A 24,183-nucleotide genomic window follows, 5' to 3' on the forward strand; every position below is an offset into this window, starting at 1 on the left:
AAGCCTTTTGTTAACATTTTGGAGATATCAATAGCAGAAATGTATGGTTTTTTGTTGGTTTGTTTGTTTGTTTTTGCACCTCCTCGTCTAATAAAAATGAGGGCTGACACGGTGCGTTTGGGTCGGCTGTTCGCTGGGGGCGGGCACGCACTGCCCAAGCACAACTGTATTTGACCTGAAAATTGCTGAAGGCGTTTCCTTCTCGAGCCACGGGACCGACGGCAGGCGCTGCACCTCCTGTCAGTAAACGACGCAGAGCACTGGATCGGCACGCACCTTTTCACACGCAGACTCCTTCACCGCCGAGCCTTTCTCGCTGCCGCACGGGGCCAACTGTGGGCTGATGAGCTCTGCAGTGTGAGGGAAGGCGCCCAGCCGCGCGCCCCTGCCTGAATGGGGAGCGCGCTCTGCCGCCCCGCGGATAATTTTGATGCCTTATTCCCGCCTTCTTTTTCTGCCCTCATACACGTGCTTTACATGTACAGTCACGGAAGGGCGCCAAAGCACTCCGCCGCCGGGAAGCCCGGCCACGCCATCGTGGCGGCGGCCTCGCGGCCGGGGCGCGCGCGGGGCACGCTGGGACTTGTAGTTCAGGCCGAGCGGGTACCCCGGGGCACGCCGGGATTTGTAGTCCGGCCGAGGAGCGGCCTCCCATTGGCTATGGGGCGGCGGCAGTTCGCTGGGATCGGCACCAGTTTCCGGGGTGGGGTCCATTCCTGTCACAGCGCGGTTGCGGCGCGGTGGCCGGCGAGCGACGATGCCTGAGGCTACCCGGATCCGTGCCGGCAGCGGGGCCGAGTCGGAGCCCGACAGCCCTATGGAAAGTGAGGCTGCGCCAGACGGCAGCCGGCGGCGGCGCAAGGTACCGGGGAGGGTTCTGAAGCCTGCCGAGGCCGGCTCCAGCCACTTGTGCCGCTCCTCCCACGTGCCGGCGGTCGCGCTTCCACCTCCCGGCACGGCGTGGAGCGGCGCGGGCTGCTGGAGGCCCCGTCCCCCCGGAGGAGCTCGGGCCGGGTAAGGCCTGTGCCGCGGGGTACCCGGCCGGGCCGGCCACGTGCATGGCCTCCCGGAGGCCTCGTGGTGAGGCGGGACCGCCGGGCACGCGGGGTTGGCCCGGTGGGGCGGCTGGCCGGGTAGGTGTCCTTGGGCGGGGGCTGAGGTGGAGACCGAGCCCTACGGCGTGGGCTCGGGTGTCCCGATAGCGGGAGGCGCCCGGCCCGCCTCTGAGAGCAGCCGGGAACGCACGTGTGCGCGTCTCTCTGACGGCCTTGTTGCTTTTGGCTCGCCAGAAGGAGAAGAAAGAGAAGAAATCCAAGCGGCACGATAAGGCTCGGAAGAGGAAAGCTCAGGCAGATGAAAGTGAGCAGTCGGAAGAAGAAGAGAGTGACTCGCCAAAGCCCAAGAAAGCAAAGAACAGAGGGAAGCAAAATGGGCACGTGAGGGAGGAGAGCCCAGAGAATGCCAAGCTGTCTTCTATCAGTGCCAAATCCACCCACAAGAAACAGCCCAGCAACTCCAGCGAAACGTCCAGTGGGGATGGGGACAGTGACCAGGAGCAGGTAATGGGGGTACCTGGTGTGCCACAGTGACAAGGGGAGCTTTCAGCACCTGTGTTACAGTCAGCCTACGTTTAGAGCAGGTTATCTTCATTTCTTCGTGTGTGCTTTTCCCTCACAACCAATGGGAAGACTGCCCTGACTTTCCAGACTGAAAGCTGCTTGGTTGTTCTTGCTGGCAGTTGTTTACAAACAGTTGGAATTGTGAGAGTGCTGAAGTTCTAGATCAGCGCCCGTGGTTTCCTCGCGTCAACAGTGCCAGTGCCGTTGGAGCTGCTGGTTGCTGCCTTCAGGCTGCATGCAGAGGGCATCTGGGTGTGATTTACTGGCAGTGGCTGTGATCACTAGAGATTTGTTTTAATTGGCTTCTTGCCAATACGAGTTCTTCTGTGGTAATTTTTTTTATTATAGTTAGTGGAGAAAGAAACGTAACATTTTTTTTTTAATGTGTGATCTAATAAATTGTTAGCTTTTAATATGATAAGATCCACCTTAGTGTAATAAAATGTATCACTGTAACAGTTTTGTATTTTTCAGCCCTTTTGTAGTAATGTTTTTAATTTTTTGGACTTTGATTCTACCTGCTAAAACATACATTTGAAGTGAGGAAGATTTGCTGGTCTGCCTTGTTTTGTTACTCCTAGGAATCAGTTTGTGTCTGGAAATGACTGTGCTGTACAAGTTGGGCAGTAGATGGTTAGCTGGGTCTCAGGCTCGTTTCTTGCCCATTACAACGCACTCTGGTTGCCTGTCAGTAATTGTTTAAAATATAATTTTGAGAATTTTGAGGGGTGGAGTTTGGATGTCTTGCATTATTATGCCATTGTATTTAAGGCAAAGTCTTCATTTGAATTACAGGTTGCTTCTGTCTAACTTTGAAATATAATAGTAAGTAAAACAAAGAAGGCTCTTCAGCCACAGCTATGATGTTGTTACTGAAAGTTTGACCTTTGGCTGGGACACCAGTGTGTATGCTGTTATCCTACATTTTCTGATTGTCACACACGGTATTCATAGGAAACATTTTATGAATTATTATTTACTTAACAGGAGATGACTGAAGAGCAGAAAGAGGGTGCTTTCTCCAATTTCCCTATCTCTAAAGGGACCGTTCAGCTTCTTCAAGGTAAATTTCTTTTCATGATGTGATTTGCCTAGCTCAGGCTTTACAGTAGAACTTCAAATGAAAGATAGCTCAAAAAATGGTGTGGGAAATTTTCGGTTCAAAGTTATTTCATAGCATGTAAAGGAAAACCAGTTATATTTAGCATCTCTGACATTAGTTTGTGAATGAGTTAATGTAAAATTAAGAGATGAAGTAATATTGACATTTTATTTGAAAGTAAAAGTTTTTCTTAGCTAAGTGGGGAGCACTACATAAATACAGTCAGAGTATTTAAGAGCTTTCATTAATGGCTAAGAATTTCATCTGTCCCTGACTCTGGTGCTATGAAGTAGGAGAGTAAGGCGGGCAGCCCTAAGGTTGTGTCAGGATTAAATCAATCCTCTGTGATTAAATAAATCAGCGGAGGTGAAGATAAAGTCTTGACTTGCTCTAGGCTTGTTTGGTGGATGTTCTGCTAAGGGTGACCTCCTTTGAGGAGTGTTGTATTAAAGCAGTCTGTTCTAATTGTTGCAGCTCGAGGAGTGACGTACCTGTTTCCTGTGCAAGTGAAGACCTTCCACGCAGTGTATTCTGGCAAAGATGTAATTGCTCAAGCACGAACTGGAACAGGGAAGACTTTCTCTTTTGCTATTCCATTAATTGAAAAGCTTCAGACGGACTCGCAGGAAAGAAGAAGAGGCCGTTCACCAAAAGTAACTACCTGGCTAGAATGCTGGTTTTGCGTTTGTCCTATGCCCAAGTGATTCAGAAGATTAACTCGCTAAAAAAGTGCTTCACGTTTATGCAGGGATAAAAGCTATCTCCTTAAATAAGTTTGTTGAAATGGTGGGAGATGTTAAAAATACTTATTTTTCAGTAGGACAAGCAAAAGATGTTGAAACTTTTGTTCCAGAGAATGCACGTTCATTACGAGATGTCAGCATTCTGATCAACTAAGTTTATACTCTTAAGTTTATTTTACCAAATTCTTATAGTGTATCCCCAAATTAGATAAGCCAAAGCTGATCATATGCTCTTCTGTGGTGGGAAATGTTTTGTCTGTGAAGTTCATCTTGTCACTCATCTCATGGGCTACGTGAAACTTAATTGAAAAAACTAAAAGGTATTAGGTGCATTTTTTGCATCCAGCCATCATGTTGGCTGACTTGGGAGAACTGACTTGAGATTTCATCTTGCAGAGAAGAGAGAGTTTTTATTGAGGGAGTCTCTGTTGTCAGATTTGAGAGTAGTATTGCAACTATTAAAACTCCTGTGGCATGTCCATCATCTACATTGAGGCCTGTGCATTGGGAGAGAAGAAAGTTGTTGGGCTGCTTTTGTGGGGATATCAGTGCAGGTTGCAGAACTGTGCTGAGCTCCAGTTTGCAGACCAAATGTACGTTTCACTGAGACAGCTGATAGGTTTTGGTGGCTTTTCCTTACACCTTCTCACAGGATTGTAAAGGAGTACCAAACTTGCAGGGCTTCTTGTTTGTATGTTTTTGAAGAAACTTTTCTTATCCAAATTCTTTGATCTTATACTCAAGCAACTGTTCAGAAGCTAAAGTTAGATAAGATTTAAGTATTTCCTATCTAATAATTAGAAACTCTGTCTTAAAAAGGATAATGCTAAAGGAAATTAATGCTGTTATGAGAATCTTAATCAGTGTGCTTCCATAATCTTTGCTTAGATAACTATTTGAACCAATTTTTTTTAAATGATGTTATGGTCAGACCTAAACTGGTGGCTGAAAGTCTAATGTTGACTAGCTTGCCCAGATAAGCTGTGGGTGCCCCATCCCTGAAGGTGCCCAAGACCACAGATTGGGGCCCTAGGAAGCCTGAGCTGGTAGGGGGCAGCCAGCCCGTGGCAGGGATTGGGACTGGATGAGCTTTGAGATCCCTTCCAATGCCAGCCATTCTATGATTCTGTGACAGCAGCAGCTAGGTAGAAGCCATGTTGAGAATTTATCTGTTTGTCATCCAATGTAGGTTCTGGTTCTTGCTCCAACAAGAGAGCTGGCAAACCAGGTTGCCAAAGATTTCAAGGACATAACGAGAAAGCTGACAGTAGCTTGTTTTTATGGAGGAACACCATACAATGGACAGAGTAAGTGCCACACCAGCAATAACTGACATGTCAGTTGACTGGTGTATTTGAGAAATGCAATTGGGTCTTTTCAAATGCAAGCTTTAACTCTAGATCTGAAGAGCAATTGTGGAGTATTCAGTGGTTCAGAATATCTTTTTAGGGTGGGAAATAGCTGCAGCTCTCAATTATATTCTTAGTGTTCTTTGTGTGCTCTCATACTTTGAACCAAACTGAAAGAGCTTATATTGTATACATACACAGAGTATTTGGGGTAAGTTCTTATAAACGTTTGTATTTTGTTTAAAAAAATGTGAAGTCTTATAGCTATGAGTGGGTGTGGCTTTCTTCCTCTTCGTGGTGAGGGGTATTACAAGATTTGTAAGGAGTAAGGAATTTCTGTATTTTGCCTGCATAATTTGCTGTGTTGATAGCTTTAAACAAGACAAGGGCAGGAATGAGAGTAAACTCTTTTCTTACAACACATCTTACATCATTAGGGATGAAATTTCCTTTTCCTGCATAACTTTGGGAAATAAATTATTTCAATAATTTAGACAGATTTTGTTTGTTTTTCAAATCTGGCTAAATTAAACAATCTGGAAAGATGCAACTATTTCACAGGCACATTAAAATAACCTCTTTGCAGCGTAATTTAAACCATGAGCAACATGAAGGGAAATGGGGAAGTTTTCTTTTTTCTTTTTTTCCCAGGGAGAGCAGTAGAATGTCTGATATCACTTTTGTTATTTTTCCCCATTTTTTCCTCCTTGTCATCACTTCTCACTTGTTTGTAAATAAAGTACTTACAAGTGGTTTAAGAAGCTGATATTGATTGTTCTTCTGCTACCAAGTGTCTCTAATGTAGAGAAACCGCATTAGTTGACTGCTAACTCATCTTCTGCTCTTTCTTCTTTATCAGTTGATCTCATTAGAAGTGGAATTGACATTTTGGTTGGGACACCTGGTCGAATCAAAGACCATCTTCAGAATGGCAAGCTGGACCTTACCAAGGTGAAACACGTTGTCCTTGATGAAGTTGACCAGATGTTGGACATGGGATTTGCTGAACAGGTGGAGGACATCTTACGAGTTGCGTACAAGAAAGGTAATCTCAACATTTTACTAAATAGTAGGAAATAAACAATCATTTTGTTTCAGAAAATATGCTCAGGTTTTAGCAAAGTTGCAATCTGGCTTTATTTAGAAATGATTTAATTCTTCTAGGAAACGTGAATGTAACATGTGAGGAAGTGTGAAACTGGGAATTCATAGAGCCATCACAAAGCTTAAAATCCAATACCCAGGAATCTGTAGATAACTTTCCTTGACATACGCCTAGAAGTTGTACTTGATCTCTCTCCTGTTAAAAGGAATTTGAAGCTTTTCTTTCTTTCCATCACTTAGAAGCAGACTAGGTTTTTGTTCATAGTGATTTTATTCTGTAATCTTGAAAATACTTGTAATTTTTAAAGCCTTTTTTTTTTCCTGGTCTTGATAATGCTTAAATTAAAAAGCAGATTTTCCTTTCGTATTTTAGTTGGTGAGATTTCGTGTCATATTTTTAATAACGGTGTAATAAACTAGTATGCGTCTATAAAAGAAGACGTTTTGAAACATTATTATTTGTTTTAAGATTCTGAAGACAATCCGCAGACGCTGCTGTTTTCTGCAACATGCCCAAACTGGGTGTATGATGTGGCCAAAAAATACATGAAGTCTAAATATGAGCAGGTTGACTTGATTGGGAGAAAAACTCAGAAGGCTGCTACAACAGTAGAAGTGAGTAATCTGTCTGAAGGAAACATTTTCAGATCTTATCCCTGTCACTTTTTGACACATCATCACATCCTAAAGTGCTTTATCGGGATAACATTGAAGTTTTTGGGAGTTATTTTGTGGAGATTTACTGTTTAGATTTAAGTATTGTCTCACAGTTACTTTGATAGATCAGTTGGTGGCATCATAATTGTACTGGAGGAATTGAAAGAATGTTAATCTTGAGCTTGAAAAAAAGCTTGTAACACATAGTATTTGTTTCACTTTATCTGGCATAAAGCTGTAGCTACTAGAGCTGCGTTAAATTCTGCACCTCTTTCTGTCCTTCAGAAAAGTAGTGTATTAACTGCAGTTTTTTAAAGCAGAGGGAAAGCAGATTTGAAGACTTATTTTTTTTTCTTACTGTAATTACTTCACTTAAAGTTAGACTGATCATTGTGTACATAAGGGCTTTCTGAATCTTGCATGTTCCAAAAATGTTTTGCCCAACAAGGAATTGTATAGCTAGTATTGCTGAATTTTCCGATTTCAGATGTTTTAAAGAGTCTTGTGGGATTTGTATAAGCTAACCTCAGGAATTCCTTTCCATAGCATTTGGCCATAGAATGTCACTGGTCTCAGAGAGCTGCAGTTATTGGAGATGTCATTCAGGTCTACAGTGGCAGCCACGGGAGGACCATTGTATTTTGTGAAACAAAAAAGGATGCAAATGAACTGGCTCTGAATGCGTCAATCAAGCAGGTATTCCATCAATTTTATTAAGAAACAAGGCTGTCACAGGAATCAACCCTACATTGATACTGAACCAATGCTGAGTTCAATTTTAGGGTGACTTTGAAAGTGAAGGAGACAGGATTTTGGAAGTGGTCAGATCAAAACAAACCCTTAAAAAAACAAAAAATGGTTGAAAGTTGATGCATTATAGTCTTCTGGACTAGGCTGTACTAACAGGCGTCGGGCTACATTTTTCTTAGGGGTTCTTGCTGACATTAAGTGAAGCAGTTGTGAGTTAGTTTCTGTCCTTTTATAGAGAACTGTCTCTCTTGGATTAAAACATGGTGACTGACTTGGAGACCTACTGGGATGGTAGCTCATGGTACTGGAATAGCAGTTACTGAGCTGTGATGTTGATGTTAATTAGTACTGTCAGAGGGCCCCAATTAGGATTTAGAGTAGTAATGTGTCAGCGGCTCTACCTGCTGTTAGCTGCTGTGAAGAGTTTAAAGCTGTACACGTAGGAAGAATTCAGTCCTGCTATTTATCTCCTGTGGATGAGCTTTAGTGTTTTTCCTGCAATTTATGCTGCAGCACAGTGGAAAAACACTTGTGTGCATTATTTATGATGTGCTGAGATGCTGGGACTACATGCTGCTTTCTGGTGAAAAGTTCTGCAGCAGCCACTTTTTCTGTATGTATTTTCATTAGGGAAATGGGTTAACCAATGTCTAGAAAGCAGGTTAGCATTATGTTCCTAGGGAAAGGAGAAGCTTGTTGAACTGCCACAGCTGTATTCAGGAGTGTTGCTCCTAGGCTCCTAGATGACCTCACTAACAGCTAAACCTGAGCGTGGAGCCTTGTCCTGCATTACTGGTGGTGTTAGTGATATCAAATCTTGCATAGGCAATGCAGAACTGATCTTGGCAGGTAAGAGAAGTGAATTACTTAGACGTTTCCATTTTTGCACTTTAATGCTCACTAGCAACATATATGCCTATTCCAATTATTAGGTGACATTAACCCAAAGCTGTGTGAAAAACTTATTGAATCCAGTTGTGACTCTAGGATCGCGTTATGATTGTTTGTTTTGCTTTGAATACTGCTTACATGTGGAAAACTTAAATGACTATGAGCAAAAGGTGAAATGATTTTTGTATGTTTTGTTCTTTGCACTTGTTATTACTGTAATACTGAAGAACTTCAAGAAGTACTAGATTGAAAAAAAAATCACTGCAACGATAGGGTGTTTTTTTAGCAGTACTTCTGTTTTAATCGTTTAATTGGTAGCGGGGGCAATTAATATACTAAGGGGGATTAAGAAACAACACTGGTTTGGAAGAGATGTCTAAATTAGTGCTGTGAAGGCCTGAGATGGTTGGTTTTTAAAAGACTAAGCTTTGCATAGAGAGCCTGGTTGGAAAGTTGAGGCATCGTTGTTCTCATAGGTCACAGTAGTTAAAGATGGAGATGAGACGCATGTTCCTATTCTGTGGTTTTTTTCTGTTGTTTAAAGGTCTTTGAGATAGATAAATAAGAAGCACTGAGTACATATTCTGAAACCACTGAATTATTAGTTGGCAAACTCAATTTTTCTATACAGTGTCATAGTAAGATAACAGTCAGAAGTGACCATAAAACAGAGCACCCATTGTGCTGAATTTCACAGTGCTGAATTTCAGTGCAGTCCTGCAATAATGCTGTTTTTCAGGATTGCCAGTCATTGCATGGTGACATTCCTCAGAAGCAAAGAGAGATCACACTGAAAGGTTTCAGAAACGGTGCATTTAAAGTTCTGGTTGCAACCAATGTAGCTGCCCGTGGTTTAGATATCCCTGAAGTTGACCTAGTTGTACAAAGTTCACCACCAAAGGTAAGTTGAGTGTCTTGCAATAAGAATATATTGTCTTGTTTTCAAGCAATAAGTGTTAGTAATTGTTAGTATGCACCATAGAGTTTATCATCATTGCATTTAAGCGTAAGGAATGTCTTGATATACAAAGGGAATTTCTTTGAGGATTTTTCGGAATACATCAGTGCCCAGAATATTTAAAGATGTTCCTAAAAATGCTTTCTTTTATGGCTTTCTGAAGCCTTTCCCTCCAAGGCTGTATATGGTAGTTACAAGTCTGGAAGCAGTGAGAAGCAATGAAAAGCTGCTGGTCTTGCAAGAGTAACAAAGGAGGGGCGTGTGTGAGGAGGAGACCTCAGCAGTGAGAACAGTGCCAGGAGTTAAGAGAGTTTAAAAAAATATATTATTGTTTAATGAATTCACTATTAATAGCTCAGAAACCGTGCTTTCAAGCTAATAGGCAGGAGATTTGAGAGGAATGCACACCATTTTTTGTATTCTCCATCCTTTTAAAGTATTATGGAAAAGCTTGCTCTTCTGAATTTAGTGAAACGATATTTTTTAACTTAGTTCTTAGATGCAGTTTTTGTGCATTGCTCAGTCTAAATTGTCATATTTTCTACAAAGATATGTAAGTGCAACTGATGAAATTGCAGTGAGCTGAGTAAGTCATAATGCTGTTTATTTTGAAGGATGTGGAGTCCTACATCCATCGTTCTGGACGCACAGGTCGAGCGGGCCGGACTGGGATCTGTATCTGTTTTTATCAGCGAAAGGAAGAAAATCAGTTAAGATATGTGGAACAGAAAGCGGTAAAGTACAGTTTTCCTCTGTTCTTGAGCACCAAATGTAATGTTTTAGGGCAGCATATAAAATCCTCATGTCATCTTTTGTTTATGTCAATAAGAGTACGCTATGTAAAACATCCAGGTGAGGTTCAGTTATTCTGCAATGTGGGTATGCTGTGTGGAGCAGGCAGCACACTGCAGATCCTTGTACTCACAATTTGTCAACAAAGGCCATAAGATTCTACCTTTGGAGATGAGAAGGGCAGGCAAGGGGAAAGCTATGACATGTTCATTGTAGTTTTCACCCTGGACTTATTGTGTGATTAATGACTGGTATGCGTGTAGCTTCACTGATTGTGAACTTCCAGCAGTGTTCCATAGGATGGTTTTCTCATACAGTTCAGATGAGATGGTTTAGTCTCAGGCAGGTAAAACTTAAGCTTGAGCTGAGAAAGGTGGCATAACTCGTACTTGAATTCTAGTCTGATCTACTTGGATTTCTAATTTTGTTGATAGTTTGTGGGATTTTTTCCCCCCTAGAATATGTCAAAATGGTCTCTATTCTTTCCAGTTTAAAGCCAATGGATCACTTAAACTGACCTGGTACATAAACAGTGTTTGTTATCCATTTTCCTGTATGATTAGCTTTGTAGTTTTCAGTACCAAAGCAGAGAGTCAAAATGATAAGAAGACAAGAAAAATGTAAGATTGAAGTGGTTGTTTCATTAAGTGTCCAACACTATTTCTTTAAAATTTAATTATTTATAGCTACAACTTTCATCTCTATTTTGTTTTATAAATTTCAGGGCATTACATTCAAGCGTGTTGGTGTTCCTACTGCAACAGATATAATAAAAGCTTCCAGCAAAGATGCTATCAGGTGTGTTGGGTGATTCAAGCTCTACTGTATTTTCCTATCTTTCTAGTTCGGAAGGGCTGGTTGGACTGTCCATTGCTGTCTCTGAGCTCTTTGAACTCATCACTGTTAAAGTCTTGGACTGCTGGTTTTTATTTCTGTTCCCAAACTAGCAATTTTTTTCTTCTTAGATGTCTGGATTCTGTTCCCCAGTCTGCTATTGATTATTTCAAAGAGTCTGCTCAGTTGCTAATAGAAGAAAAGGGACCAGTTAATGCTTTGGCTGCAGCTCTAGCACATATTTCAGGTGCTACTTCCATTGAACAGCGCTCCCTGCTGAACTCAGATGTGGTAAGTGTGCATGGCTTTCAGGTTTGTCTTTGGAAAAGCAAAAACAAACAACTCGCCCCGCGTTGCTTACATGGAGAATCATTTATGTCTGCTCATGGAAACTGCATTTAGGCTACTAACTGCTTGTATGTTAGCTAAGAATGTAGGGCCTTTAAGTATGCCTGTTCTCTCATAACAGAAGCTATTTGAAAGCATAGTTTATCAATGGTAAAATAGCAGGTTTTTGTCTGATTGATGAGCTAAAGCTTATTCCTTTGACTGAATGGAACATGTCCCATTTCTGCAGGGATTTGTTACAATGGTACTGCGCTGCTCTGAAGAAATAAACAACATGAGCTATGTTTGGCGAAAACTACGGGAACAGCTGGGTGGTGATGTTGACAGAAAGGTGAACAGAATGTGTTTCATCAAGGGAAGAATGGTAAGAGTTTTTTGTTGCTGTTTTGTGTATGTGTGTGGTTTTTGCTACTTCTTACTCCTCTGGTTGTAGCCTTTTTCCTCAGCAAATGGATGAGTAGGTGGTTAGTTTTTCCTGCTCCCATTCCACGCTCTGATGAAGATCCTCTGACAAAAGGATGGCCACGATCTATTTGGTCAGTGGTCATCTCAGCAGCTTAGGTTTCTGTTCTACTGATGTGTTAAGGAGTACAGTGCAGTGTAACTGGCATGTCCAGAGAGGTAGCAGTACAGGTAAAAGGTACAAACTGTGTTTGCTTTTATGATAAAACATATAACAGAATTTTTCAGGACAGTTAGCTCTCATAATACACGTTATATCTCTGTAACCTAAAAACAATCAGAAAGTTACTTTTTGGTTTGTGTACATGATAGTTGTACAGTTACTGTTGCAAAGCTTAATGTGGGACAATATTTTAAGCAAAACTAATTTCCCGTCCTCTTAATATCTCAGATTCCACATGCATTTTCACAGACATGAAAATGTGATAAAACTGTCTGGGATTTGTAGTGACACAGAACAAGGAATGCTTCTGTGAGCTGTTAGGCAGTGTTGCTGATTTGCTCCATTGTTTTGCTTTTTTGGATGTGTTTCTTGTTTCTCAGCATGCCCAGATCAGCAAATCTGTAGAGAGAGACTGTGATCTTGATGACTTAATTCATATATGTGCTATCAACACCCTCATTCTTTCATCTCTTATTCTGCTCTTATTTTTCCACACATATACATTTCCATACATCCCTCATTCTTATCAGTGCTCAAGTTCCTATTGCAGTGCCATGTACCAAGTATTAAGAAAGCAGTCTGTGTTTGCCAGTTTTTATGTGGTTTGTGTAGCCTGGGATGCGAAAAACAACCAATAAACTGAAAACAAATTGAGAAAAAGACATATACTGAAGTTATGCATTTCTTAGTATAGGAAAAACTTTGATTCGAGAGAATTTAGGGATGAGTAATGGCAGATGTGATGAGAACCACAATTTGTGAAACACTGGTACTACTCTTCTAATGTTCAGAGGTTTTGAAGCATCTTAATGCAACATAAAAAGCTTTGAAACTGAAAGTTTGTGTTAGCTCAAAAGGTTTATAGGTTCTGTTAGACTCTTTTTTTCTTTAGCTAACAATCAATTAAAAGGCTAGATTTATATCCACTGAAACTGTTCTCTCTTTTTAGGGTGTGTGCTTTGATATTCCTGCAGCAGATCAAAAGGACATAGAGGTATGTGCTTCACTGAAATTTCTGGTCACAGCGGACTTTAGATGAAACTGGCAAGACAGGGTTAGGCTGAAAATGTTACCGAGGCTGTGTCCTGCCTCTTCTGGCGTCCAAAAGGGATGGCTGTGATGGAACAGAAGAATAAAACAAGCATCCAGTGTTCTTTTCCTAAATTATTCACGTATCCACTGAGAAGAGTGGTGTGAATAACCCACCCCTTAATCCTGCTGGATTGCTCTTGGTATGCAACATGTTTCACTTTAATATCACTTTGTTTCCATCCATCCCTCAGTTCTTTTCCTCAGAGAAATCAGTTTTTGTCTGGCAGAGTTAGCATTCTCATGCCAAATTGCCTAGACTTCCAGTCTTTCATTCCAGTATTGCTTCCTCAGTGCATCTCCATTCCCTCATGCCCCAGTGTTTGTTTGCTCCTAAAGCAACTTCTAGTTCTGGATCAGAGGTGGTGAAGATGGAGGCTGGTGAGTGGTGGATCAGTAATAATTCTAGTGGAATTCTTAAGCAATGCAAGGTGGGGTAAGAGCTGAGGCTCCTCTGTAAATCTCTGTGGTTGGTGTTGCTTCTGGTGTATGGTGTCTGAGGCATACACAGACTTCCAGCTTCTACGTTGGAAAATTTTGAAATCAGTATTGATCAATAGTTAGAAACTTGAATACCCTGTATTTAACGGATCTTTTCAATTTAGTAATTAGGGAATATACCATATTTACATTCTTCAATTTTAATTTGATACATGTGATATTATTTCAACAGGAAAGATGGGAAGATTCCAAGCAGTGCTGTCTGTGTGTGGCGGATGAATTACCTGAGCTAGAAGAATCCCAGCGAGGAGGTGGAGGAGGAGGAAGAGGAAGAGGAGGAGGAGGAGGAGGACGAGGACGAGGAAGAGGAGGAAATAGCAGAAGCTTCTCAAGCTCCAGGAATGGACGGCGGGGTGGCTCGGGAAGAAACAGATTCAAAAGCAGCGGCCAGAAACGAAGCTATGACAGAGCGTTTGATCGCTGACCTCAGAAGCCTGGAGTGGAGAAGCAGGATGGCAGTATTTTATAATATGTTAAAATAGGCTGTTCCTGTGTCTGTACCACTTCAAAAAAACATGTCATTCATTTTTTGGGGTTTTTTTCCTCAGTACTACTTTGGTCATAAACAAGATCATGTTGTCCATTTAAAAAAAAAAAAAAAAAAAAAGCAACTGTTTCTTTACTGCCATTTCATCTGTGTGTAGAACCTCCATCTTTGTTCCAGAATCCGTGTGTCGCATCCAAACCTGTAGCCTAGCTCACTGTATAAAATATAGATCTAACTGATGGCCAAACCTGTACATTTTCCAAAAAGGTTACAAAAAAGTAAAATATTTTACAAACTTGTTTTGTATGTGAGATGTTTTTAACATAGTGCTGAGGAGTTTGAGAGAAAGCAGATGCTTCTCACCTTACATGGTATATATGGGCAGCGAGAAGTGCATGAAGGCTGAAGGACAGCCAGTATCATTCCAGTCTCTAACAGGGGCTGTGTGGATGAGGGTTGAGTTGTGTACCTTGACTTCAGCAAGGCGTTTGACGCTGTCTCCCACACCATTCTCATTATAAAGTCTAGGATGTGTGGGATAGATGAGTGGACAGGGAGGTGGACTGAGAACTGGATGACTGGCAGAGCTCAGAGGGTGGTGATCAATTGTGCAGAGTCCAGGTGGACGCCTGTCATTTAGCAGTGCTCTCCAGAGGTCAGTGCTGGGTCCGGTCTTGTTCAACATCTTCAATCAGCAGTCTGGATGAAGGGGTGGAATCCACCCTCAGTAAGTCTGCTGATGATACAAAGCTGGCAGGAGCGGCTGACGCAATGGAAGGCCACACTGCTGTTCAAGGAGACCTGGGCAGGCTGGAGAGTTGGGCAGAGAAGAACCTGATGAGGTTTCACAAGAGCAAGTGAGGGGTCCTGTATGAGTAGTGTGCGGACGTCAGCGCGCACAGCGGCCCTCGGTTACAGGAGGCCGCAGCACTCACCCCGTTCACCACGGCGCGGGAGGTGGGAGCTGCGGGCGCGGCCGGCAGGGCGTCCCGGAGCGGACGAGGCGGCTGCGGCCCGGTACCCGGTTCCGGGGAGCTCCGGGCCGGGGGAAGCCGGAGGAAGGGACCGCTGTCCGGTGCCGGCGGAAGGGGCGGCGCAGCGGCTGCATGGGCGCCGCGTGGGGCCGTGCGGCGGGGCTCGGGCTGCCTGTGGCGGCGCGGGCGGCGGTGGCCCCGCCGTGCGCGGGGCTGTGCGGCGGGAGGATCGCACCAAGGCCGGGCCTCCCGCTGCTGGCGGCGGCAGCTCTGTCGCCCCGCGGCCCCGCGCCGCGCCTCTCTCCTCACTTCCTGCTCGCGGGGGCGGGGCGCGGCCCCTGGAGTTGTGCCGGCGAGGCGGGAGCGCGTTCCGTCGCCGACCTCTGCGGAGAGTGGCCGTCCGTAATGCCCGCCGCAGGGCCCGCCGCCAGCCCCGCCGAGTCGCGGGCACCCGCGGACGCCGAACCCCTCCGTCGCGGACGCCGGAGGAAGCCGAAGGTGCTGGGAAGGGCGGGCGGGTGCGCGCCGGCACGTGTGGCCGCGGGGGCGGCCATTTTGTTCGGCGCGGGGCGGGCGGCGGCGGCTCGTGGCGTGACGGCAGCTTCGTTCCTCCGGCAGGAGGACGGCAAGGGGAAGAAGCCGAAGCAGCACGAGAAGCTGAAGCGGCGCGGCAAGGCGGAGGGCGAGCAGAACGCGCCGGAGGAGAGCGAGCCGGGCGACGGCGGGCTGCGGCCGCCCTCGGCTAAGAAGGCGAAGAAGAGCGCGGAGGGGAACGGCGCGGCGGAGCTGAACGGGTCTGTGCCCGCATCCGGACACGGCGGGGCGCCCGCGGCCGCGGAGCCCGGTTGCGACGCTGAGGTAACCGCGGTTCGTGGTGCCGGAGGGCCGCTCCGCTTCCCGGCAGCGCCCGGCAGCGCCCGGCAGCACGCGACTATTATCCCCGCTGCTCCGCTCCTCTGCCGCTCCCTGCCTGCCCGCTTTTGGGTTTCCAGCGCAGATGAGGCAGACGCGGGGCTTTTCTGGTGTGGCTGTGTAGGTTATGCCGTTTAGTTACCTTTCAAGAATAATAAGCTTTTTTTTTTTCTCTTCCTAGGAGCTGACAGAAGAAGCCAGAGAAGGCGCATTCTCCAATTTTCCTCTCTCCCAAAACACCGTCAACCTGCTCAAAGGTTTGTTGAGAAGAGCCTTCTGTAGGTGTTTGCCCGGGACTGCGCTCTGTTAACCGTACAGGCAGACTGAAGCCGAGGGTTAATTCCCAGATCATCCTGCATTTATTATGCTGTGATGGCATGCATGTGAGCAGCCACTGTAGATTCAAAGAACCTGCTGTTACTAGTAGGAACCAAGCTTCTGATTTGCCCACTTTCAATCTAGAGTTTATTGTTTGGGGTAGGGATGGAAAAAAACAGGTGTGTTTTTCCTAGAATCATCACAGAATGGCTTGAGTTGGAAGGGATCCTTAAAGGCCATCTTGTCCAACTTGCCTGCAATGAGCAGGAACGCACACAGCTCCCTCATGTTGCTCGGAGAACTCATACCTGCTGTGCAGTGCAGGATTTGATGTGATCTGTCTGAACATGATCAGTCCAGTTCTCAGTTAGGGCTTCAGCTAGTTAAGTCAGCTTGCAGGAGCACTAATTAGTGAAACCTCTTTGGATTTACCTTACAGGTCGAGGTGTCAAATACCTGTTTCCCGTGCAAGTGAAGACTTTTCAGCCCATATATGATGGCAAAGACCTAATTGCTCAAGCTCGGACAGGAACTGGGAAAACCTTTTCTTTTGCTATTCCACTGACTGAAAAGCTTCAGAGTGTCTCACAAGATGAGAGAAGAGGCCGTTCACCAAAGGTAATTTATTAAGGGTTAACACCAGAACCTTTGAGTGTGGCAAAGCAGATTTTTTTATTGCTTTGAGGATTTTTTTCTCCTTTGTTTGTGCTTGTAGTTCTGCATGGTTCACTTAGATCAGTACATACAATGTGTCAGGTTTCAGACCCCACTTTCCCCCACAAATACAGTGTGTATACTTCAAACTGAATAGTTGCTACAATCTACACGTATGTTCTCTTTAAAGTTAATAATAGATAACATACATTTTAAAATGCTGTTGTCTGAAAGATTTGTAGGAGTGAATTTAATTATTTATCACTTTGTTCTTAAAATGTGGGTGAAAGGAAAGATGATGTAGGAAGGCAGGTAGGTGAAGATGGAGGGTACATGGCCAGGGTGTTTCATGCTGTGTATCATTTCAGATCTAAACGATGCCAAATTGTTCAGCATTACTTTTTGTTCTTTCACAATGAATACTGCCTTAAATGTCCTCAGTGATGTTACTGAAACTCTCTTTCACCTGATGTTAAGAAAAACATTGCCATTCTACATCTCTCGTTATCTTGTAATGGTTTTCCTTGTTTCCTCTTGCTGACTTTGAGGCAGCGATGCACAGGATGGGGAGTTGTACCACCTTCGCAGTAAGTGTAGCATAAAATTGAATCACAAACAAGCAAAGAAACCCTACAAAATGGTATCAGTTCTACAGCACCACTCCCTTGTTTGACATGAATCTTGTTCTCTGTGTCCTCTCTTGGGAGGGTGCTCAGCTGCATGTTTTGTTTCTTGTCACTCACTCCAGGTGCTGGTTCTGGTTCCAACCAGAGAACTGGCCATTCAGGTCGCCAAGGACTTCAAGAATCTCACAAGAAAACTCTCAGTGGCATGTTTTTATGGAGGAACTCCGTATAAAGCACAGTGTAAGTAAACTCTAAGGATGGGAGTCGACTTCCTCCAAATATATTTCATGAGTAAAACTTGCTTTTCTCCCCATCAGTTTCTCTTCAGTCAGCCATGATGTTGTCTGTAAAGGGATCGCGCAGTAGAGTTGAATTATTTTACCTGTAATAAATCTAAATTTAAAAATGCAGTTGTAGGTCTGCCAAGTACCTAATCCTCCTTGTTGCTTCTTTACTGTGAGTTTGTGTTTTGTGAATGGACATACACGGGGACTGGATGACTGTCCAAGGAAAAAAGAGAACTGTGTATGTGAGTGTGACTCCATCTGTCTCCACAGCCAGCAGAGAAAAAACTTAGCTGAAAAAAACAAGCTTTTTTTTTTTCCTTTTCTTTTATAAAGCTGTGGAATTTTCTAATGCAAGCTCATTGCAGTTTAGAAATCAGATCTTCCTGTAAACTTGCTTGTAGTGTGGTTACTGTTCCTGGCAGAGAACTTGGAGCACCATTGGGCTTGCTTGTTTATTACTTGGGCTGAATACTATCCTTTATTCAGGGATAAAACAGCAAGACAGTAAGTTTTTGGTACTAATATTACAAACATTGCTGGTAGCTTTTCTACCTTTTGTCTCAGCATTCTGACAATTGTGTTTCTCTCTTTTTTTCCAGTTGATCTCCTTAAAAGTGGCATTGATATTCTTGTGGGAACTCCTGGACGGATCAAAGACCACATTCAGAATAGCAAGCTGGACCTTTCCAACGTGAAGCATGTTGTTTTGGATGAAGTTGATCACATGTTAGACATGGGCTTTGCTGAACAAGTAGAAGAAATCTTAGGATTTGCTTATAAAAAAGGTAAGTTCTGGGATCAGACATGACGGATTTGGTTTGTTGAAGTTCATGTTACTGTAGTTTTCCATTTTGTGTGAAAAGTATACTAGAAATGTTTTCATTGCTTACAAGATTTCTTCTTGTAGCTGACTTCCTGTACCTATAAACATCTCTGTTTGAGAGAATTCACTTGCTTTGTTTAGTCAGTTTGTGTAGACTTAACTGTGAGTCTGTGGTGATGGCTGAAGTTGGTGATCTTTCTTGCCAGGTTCTGAGAACAACCCTCAGACATTGCTGTTTTCTGCAACTTGTCCACGCTGGGTATACGATGTGGCAAAAAAATACATGAAAGATGAATATGAACAGGTAGACCTGATTGGAAAGAAGACTCAGAGGACTGCCACGACTGTGGAAGTGAGTGATTCTTCTGCAGAGTTGTATGGGTCCAGAAAGCACATCGCCTGCGTGAAATGGGTTCACACTGGCTTTCTCAGTGAGGGAATGGAATTACTTTTCCCTTAATTGATACATGAATTTATAAAGCAGGGCTCTTGTGTAGGGGCAGTAGTCTACAGTTTAAAAATAAATTAAATACAGACATCCTACAACTGAATTCATTTTGTTTCTCCTGTTCGGAGCTTAGATTTAATATGAATGCTTATTGTGCTTCTTTCCCAAACAGCACTTGGCTATACAGTGTCGCTCATCTCAGAGAGCAGAAGTTCTTGGGGACATCATTCAAGTCTACAGTGGAAGCCATGGGCGGACGATTGTCTTCTGTGAGACTAAAAAGGAAGCAAATGAGTTGGCTTTGAATTCTGCACTCAAACAGGTACTGGGGTCCAAATGGAGAGCAGATGACCTGAATGAGATTGGAGGTTGGCATTGCTTGGGTGCAGTTATTTCTCCATGTTTCTCAAGAATTCTGAAATCCATGCCTGAAAGCAGAGCTTTGCAGTTAAAATACCCTCTTGGTTGTGATCATGCAATTATTCCTTCAGCTTCAAAATTGTACAGAACCAGATCAGTAGGGAAATGTGCAGTTTTTGCTGAACAGCCTGGAAATACTACCTCTTAATGGCACCTGTTCTTTGATCAATCACTATTCAAGAAAATCTACCTAACACAGTACTGGTATGGAATGTTCTGTTCCCTTGAAAAGTCATTTTATGGTTTGTTCAGGCCTTGGGTGATAAATTAAGCAGGTTTTCTGTGCTTTCTTGAATTGTTACCCTCTTCTGAAAGTGGACAAAGGTGCTGTTTTTCTGTTTTTTTTGTTTCCCTCCCCTCCCCCCAGAGAAATACCTGTTTGATACAAAATACCACTAATAAATTAGTGATGGGAAGGCATGTTTAGTTGTGTGAAACCCATGTGAAAATCTTGCAGGAGCAATTTTGATTTGTCTGCCTGTTAAATTCATACCCAATAACAATTTTGTTCTTCTGTCAGTATGTCACACATTAGTTTCTTGTGTTATTAAGTTCTGCTTTTGCATGTTGTTTGTTTAAATTCTGAATGCGTGACTGTCCTTTTTCCTTGATAAACACTCAATCAGTCTCGGCTCCCATTAGAAAGTGATGTGGTTTGGATCACTAGGAAGGTTCAGCTGTGCCCTGGAGACCTCATGTCAGTGTCTGTGATTGGGTTGGCTTCCCAGGGCAGAGAACAAAGCTTGTTGCTTGTTCTTTACAAGCAAGTAAAGTTGCTTCCATTTGTTCCAGTGAAAGTGACTGCTCCAGTCACTGAACAGCCACTGTTCCTGTGTCCACTGTTGACAAGGCAGGCTGGAAATTACATGTCATCTGTAGGTATGCTACAGATAATAACAATATGGTAAAACACCACTGCTGAGTGTTGGTGGCCCTGACAAGGATGAAAACCACAAAGTAAGATGTTCTGTATACCCTTGCTATCAGCCATGTAATTCTTTTCAGTCACTGCACAATATTTTGTGTGCGTGTGTTTTTTTTTTTTTTTAAATTAAATATGTCAAGCTGTTGCAGCTGTGTTCCCTGTTAAATAATATCGGAATGGTTTGTTTCACTGACAGGAAGCCCAGTCATTGCACGGTGACATTCCACAGAAACAGAGAGAAGTTACACTAAAAGGCTTTAGAAATGGTGTGTTTGAGGTTCTGATTGCAACAAATGTAGCTGCCCGTGGCTTGGATATTCCTGAAGTTGACCTGGTTATACAGTGCTCACCACCAAAAGTAAGTTATTAGAGAAAATAGAGTAAAATGATTTTTTTTTAATATTTTTTTTGTGTCAGTATGGTGGGCAGTTCCTTTTCTGTTGCATGGCAAAGTCTTTAAGTTGCTTTAAGCGTTTTTTCAGTATTTCTGAATCCCTTCTGAACAGCTTTGGGCTTTGTTTTGTTCCAATTCTAAAATACTCCTACAGCCCTTTTTCTTATATTGAAACTCCATTGGAGCTTTTTAATTCAAAAAATGTGTCAGCAATGTTTGTTAAACCTAGGATAACAGATCTCCAGTGATTAGTGTGTAGTTATAAGCTTGGGTATAGAAACACATCATCCTTAGCATTCTAATTTAGAATTTTCAGCTTACCTTTTTCTCTCTTACACTGTATAAATAAATAGTGGTTTAAACGATACAAGGTTTTCTCATGTTAATCTGGATTTCTGAAGGATGTTGATTCCTACATCCATCGTTCTGGACGCACGGGTCGAGCTGGCCGCACTGGGATCTGTATTTGTTTCTATCAGAGGAAAGAAGAAGACCTTCTGAAGCAGGTTGAGCAGAAAGCGGTGAGTTCTGCTTTGGACTTAATGGAATAATCTGAGTCCTGAAGAGACAGCAGCACTCTTAGATTAGGCTGATTATGGTTGCATGAGGCCAGCATGGGAGTGGATTGACCTGAAATGCTGGCATTTAAGTGCTGGTAAATGCCTCAATATCAGCTTATTCTATGGGTTCTCGTGAGTTTGCCCATGCTGGCAGTACTCAATTGCTGTCAGCATGTAGACTGTAGCAGGAATGTATGAAGGAGACCATGCCTTTCATTAGTCTTGTGAATTGGTATAAAGTAGCTCCAGATTAACAAAGGCAGCAACTTAAATAAAAACTTTTTTTCTAGTTTTAGAAATACTTTCATTTAAGTAAAGACGTGTTGCTGTAAGCATCAAGTGAATGCAGGTCTCAGTAATGTGACTCGTTGAATTATAGAATGCTGAAAATACCTTTGATTGTAATTTGTTTTCTTGACTTCAGGGGATTACGTTCAGGCGTATAGGTGTTCCGTCTGCTACAGATATAATTAAAGCTTCAAGTGATGATGCTAAGAAGTAAGTTTATCTGTCTATTCTTAAAATACTAGAGTTCTTCCAGCAGCTGGACTGTTAATGTAAAGTTCTAAGGTTCTAATCTAAAGTTATGCAAGTCTTTCCCTGTGTCATAGAAGTCAGCTGCTTTGCCTGTAGACACTGACCATTCTTCCTAAGATGATACCAGTAAATCTCTGTGTGCTTAAACGTAAACCTTTTCATAGAAGTAGTTGTTCTGTATATTCTTTCTAATGTTAACCCGTTCTTACAACACAAAAATCTATTGATAGCAGAACAAGAAAATTGCTGTTGTATGAAGAAACTGAGTTTAAAGAACAGTACTTAGTAAAGCAAAAAGTTCCACTGCTCTTAGTGAATGGTGAGGGTGTTGTAGCCCATCCTGTATTCCTCTGACATTTTATTGGTGAAGGTTGAGCATTTTGTTCCATGCAGCTCTGGTTACACTTGCTGCCCAATTGGTGGAAATTGCTTTGGTGGAGGTTTTGGTAATGGGTGAGAATTTCACAGGTGTAAAGGAGATCGTAAGCATGGTGTTGGATGCACCTTGTATTTTAAAAGTTGAGCAGTTGTTTTTAATCTCTAAACTGAAATATTTGTGTTGTCTTGAACGTGACTGCACTTCACACTGATGGTCAGCGTGCTGATCTCAGCTGGTTGTTGTCAACATGCAGGTGTTTAGATGCCGTTCCTCCTTCTGCAATAGACTACTTCAGGCAGTCTGCTCGAGAGCTCATAGAGGAGAAAGGGGCAGTTGATGCCCTGGCAGCAGCTCTGGCCCATATTTCTGGGGCATCTTCCATACAGCAGCGTTCCTTACTCAACTCAACTGCGGTAAATAACGTTATAACTGCTTTAGCAAGAACAGAAAAAAGGATTGCTGGAGTTCTGTGCAAGTGTGGTATCTTAGCACCTTCTCTTCAGGGCCTTTCAGTATGATTTCTTAAAACTGTTAGCTCATTCTAGTTTATTTTTTGTTCTTTAACGGAACTCTGCTCCTACTGGCATGCTGCAGACAACTAAAGAAACTTGGTATCAGTCAGTGTATTTTCTTGCAATGAGATGTCAAGTAATTGTGCTGTACATCTAAGTAACTCAAGACTTTGATGCTACAGATGAGCTTAATTAAGGAAACTTTACAGTCTGATAGGTTGGTTCTTGCTGTTGTAGTTTTCCTTTCTTAGAAAGCACTTTAGATTTCTGCATATTGCAAGTAGCATGCAAGTACCTCATTTCAAAGAAATCCTGATAGGTGAAAAGTTCAGTGTTGCTTTTGCCTGATGCATTTGAGGATAACCTGGTGCAGTTCATTGAGAATAGCACATGTCTGGACTATGCTTTCTGTATTCGTTTTTTAAATCCCTTTTGTAGCTGTGACATTCTGTATGTTTTGAACAAATGTCTCTGCTTCCAGACAAAATGCAGGAATGCTATTGGCCGTCTATATCGGTGCTCAGTCCTACGTTAAATGGATGCCTTCAGTTTCTTAATAGGCTTTTGTTTGCTTCACTTCTGGGAAGCTGGTCCCTTAGGGTTACTATGTGAGAATACCAGGGGTTCATTATGGTTAATGAGTTACAGGCTGTCCAAGCAAGTTCAGTCTTTTCTTACAAGTGTATTTTTCTGTTACTCCCAAAGGGCTTTGTGACCATGGTGTTACAGTGCTCAATAGAGATGCGTTCCATGAGCTACGCTTGGAGAGGGCTGAAGGAGCAGCTTGGTGAGGAAATAGATGGCAAGATATCTGCAATGCGTTTCCTCAAGGGAAAGATGGTAAGATAGCCCACCTTTGGGAAGGAGGGGTGGTGGCATTGGTGTATGTGTGGGTATTCAATTTTATGTTCTGGGATATGTTTTTGGAAAGAAAATGTCACTTTATTTATTTATTTACTTGTTGCTATAGGGGGTGTGCTTCGATATCCCTATGGACGAGCTGAGTCATATACAGGTATGTTACAGCTGGAACTTCCAGGGGTGTATGCAAGGCGAAATACATGGCAATCGTCTTATCTGAGGTTTTATACAGGGTGGGTAAGAGGATGGGGTGTGTGACCTAACAGGGATGTTGCACTGAGAGGTGGGCAGAACCATTAGGGAATTCCCTCTTGCTTGTCCTTTTGCTCTGTCCCTGCGATGGGATTTAGGGCTGGGGTTGGTGCTGTCTTGCCAGGGCTGTGGCACACGCAGGGCTGACTGTGCTGGCTCTGTTGCAGGAGCAGTGGCGGGACACGCGGCGCTGGCAGCTGGCGGTGGCCAAGGAGCTGCCCGAGCTGGAGGAGCAACCACAGGATGTGAACCGCGGGCCGCCGCGCTTTGGCGGCTTCAAGAAGAACGGCAGGTTCGGAGGCTGGAAGCAGGGCCGGCCGCCCGGCAGGGCCCTCGAGTAACCGCGGGACTGACCGTGTTTTTTACCCACAAGTAAAGAGCCGTTGGACACTTACTGGCGTCTGTAGCTCGAGGAAGCCGCGCAGGTCGCCGTGACGGCGGGAGGGTGGGGC

At 43.4% G+C, this 24,183-nt stretch overlaps 2 protein-coding genes across 2 annotated transcripts; both read left to right on the top strand.

The window, feature by feature from the left end:
- Positions 1–757: 757 nt before the first annotated feature.
- Positions 758–13,786, top strand: LOC306946535 (nucleolar RNA helicase 2-like; the record flags this gene model as incomplete). Its single annotated transcript, XM_079535596.1, has 15 exons — positions 758–862; positions 1,290–1,559; positions 2,607–2,682; positions 3,196–3,374; positions 4,654–4,771; positions 5,673–5,858; positions 6,387–6,532; positions 7,121–7,270; positions 8,955–9,116; positions 9,788–9,907; positions 10,690–10,763; positions 10,931–11,090; positions 11,377–11,511; positions 12,722–12,766; positions 13,535–13,786. The coding sequence occupies 15 exons, from the start codon at positions 758–760 to the stop codon at positions 13,784–13,786; spliced, it is 2,178 nt and encodes a 725-aa protein (XP_079391722.1).
- A 900-nt stretch (positions 13,787–14,686) lies between these two features.
- LOC306946534 (nucleolar RNA helicase 2-like) lies at positions 14,687–24,072 on the top strand (the record flags this gene model as incomplete). Its single annotated transcript, XM_079535595.1, is given in 17 exon segments — positions 14,687–14,707; positions 14,711–14,722; positions 14,725–15,321; positions 15,442–15,681; positions 15,917–15,992; positions 16,493–16,671; positions 17,456–17,573; positions 18,220–18,405; positions 18,650–18,795; positions 19,064–19,213; positions 20,433–20,594; positions 21,032–21,151; positions 21,615–21,688; positions 22,360–22,519; positions 23,324–23,458; positions 23,589–23,633; positions 23,899–24,072. Coding segments are annotated over 17 exon segments (2,595 nt in total).
- Positions 24,073–24,183: the final 111 nt, after the last annotated feature.

This window comes from Tetrao urogallus, assembly GCF_951394365.1.
Source record: "Tetrao urogallus genome assembly, chromosome: 5".
Taxonomy (NCBI): Eukaryota; Metazoa; Chordata; class Aves; order Galliformes; family Phasianidae; genus Tetrao; species Tetrao urogallus.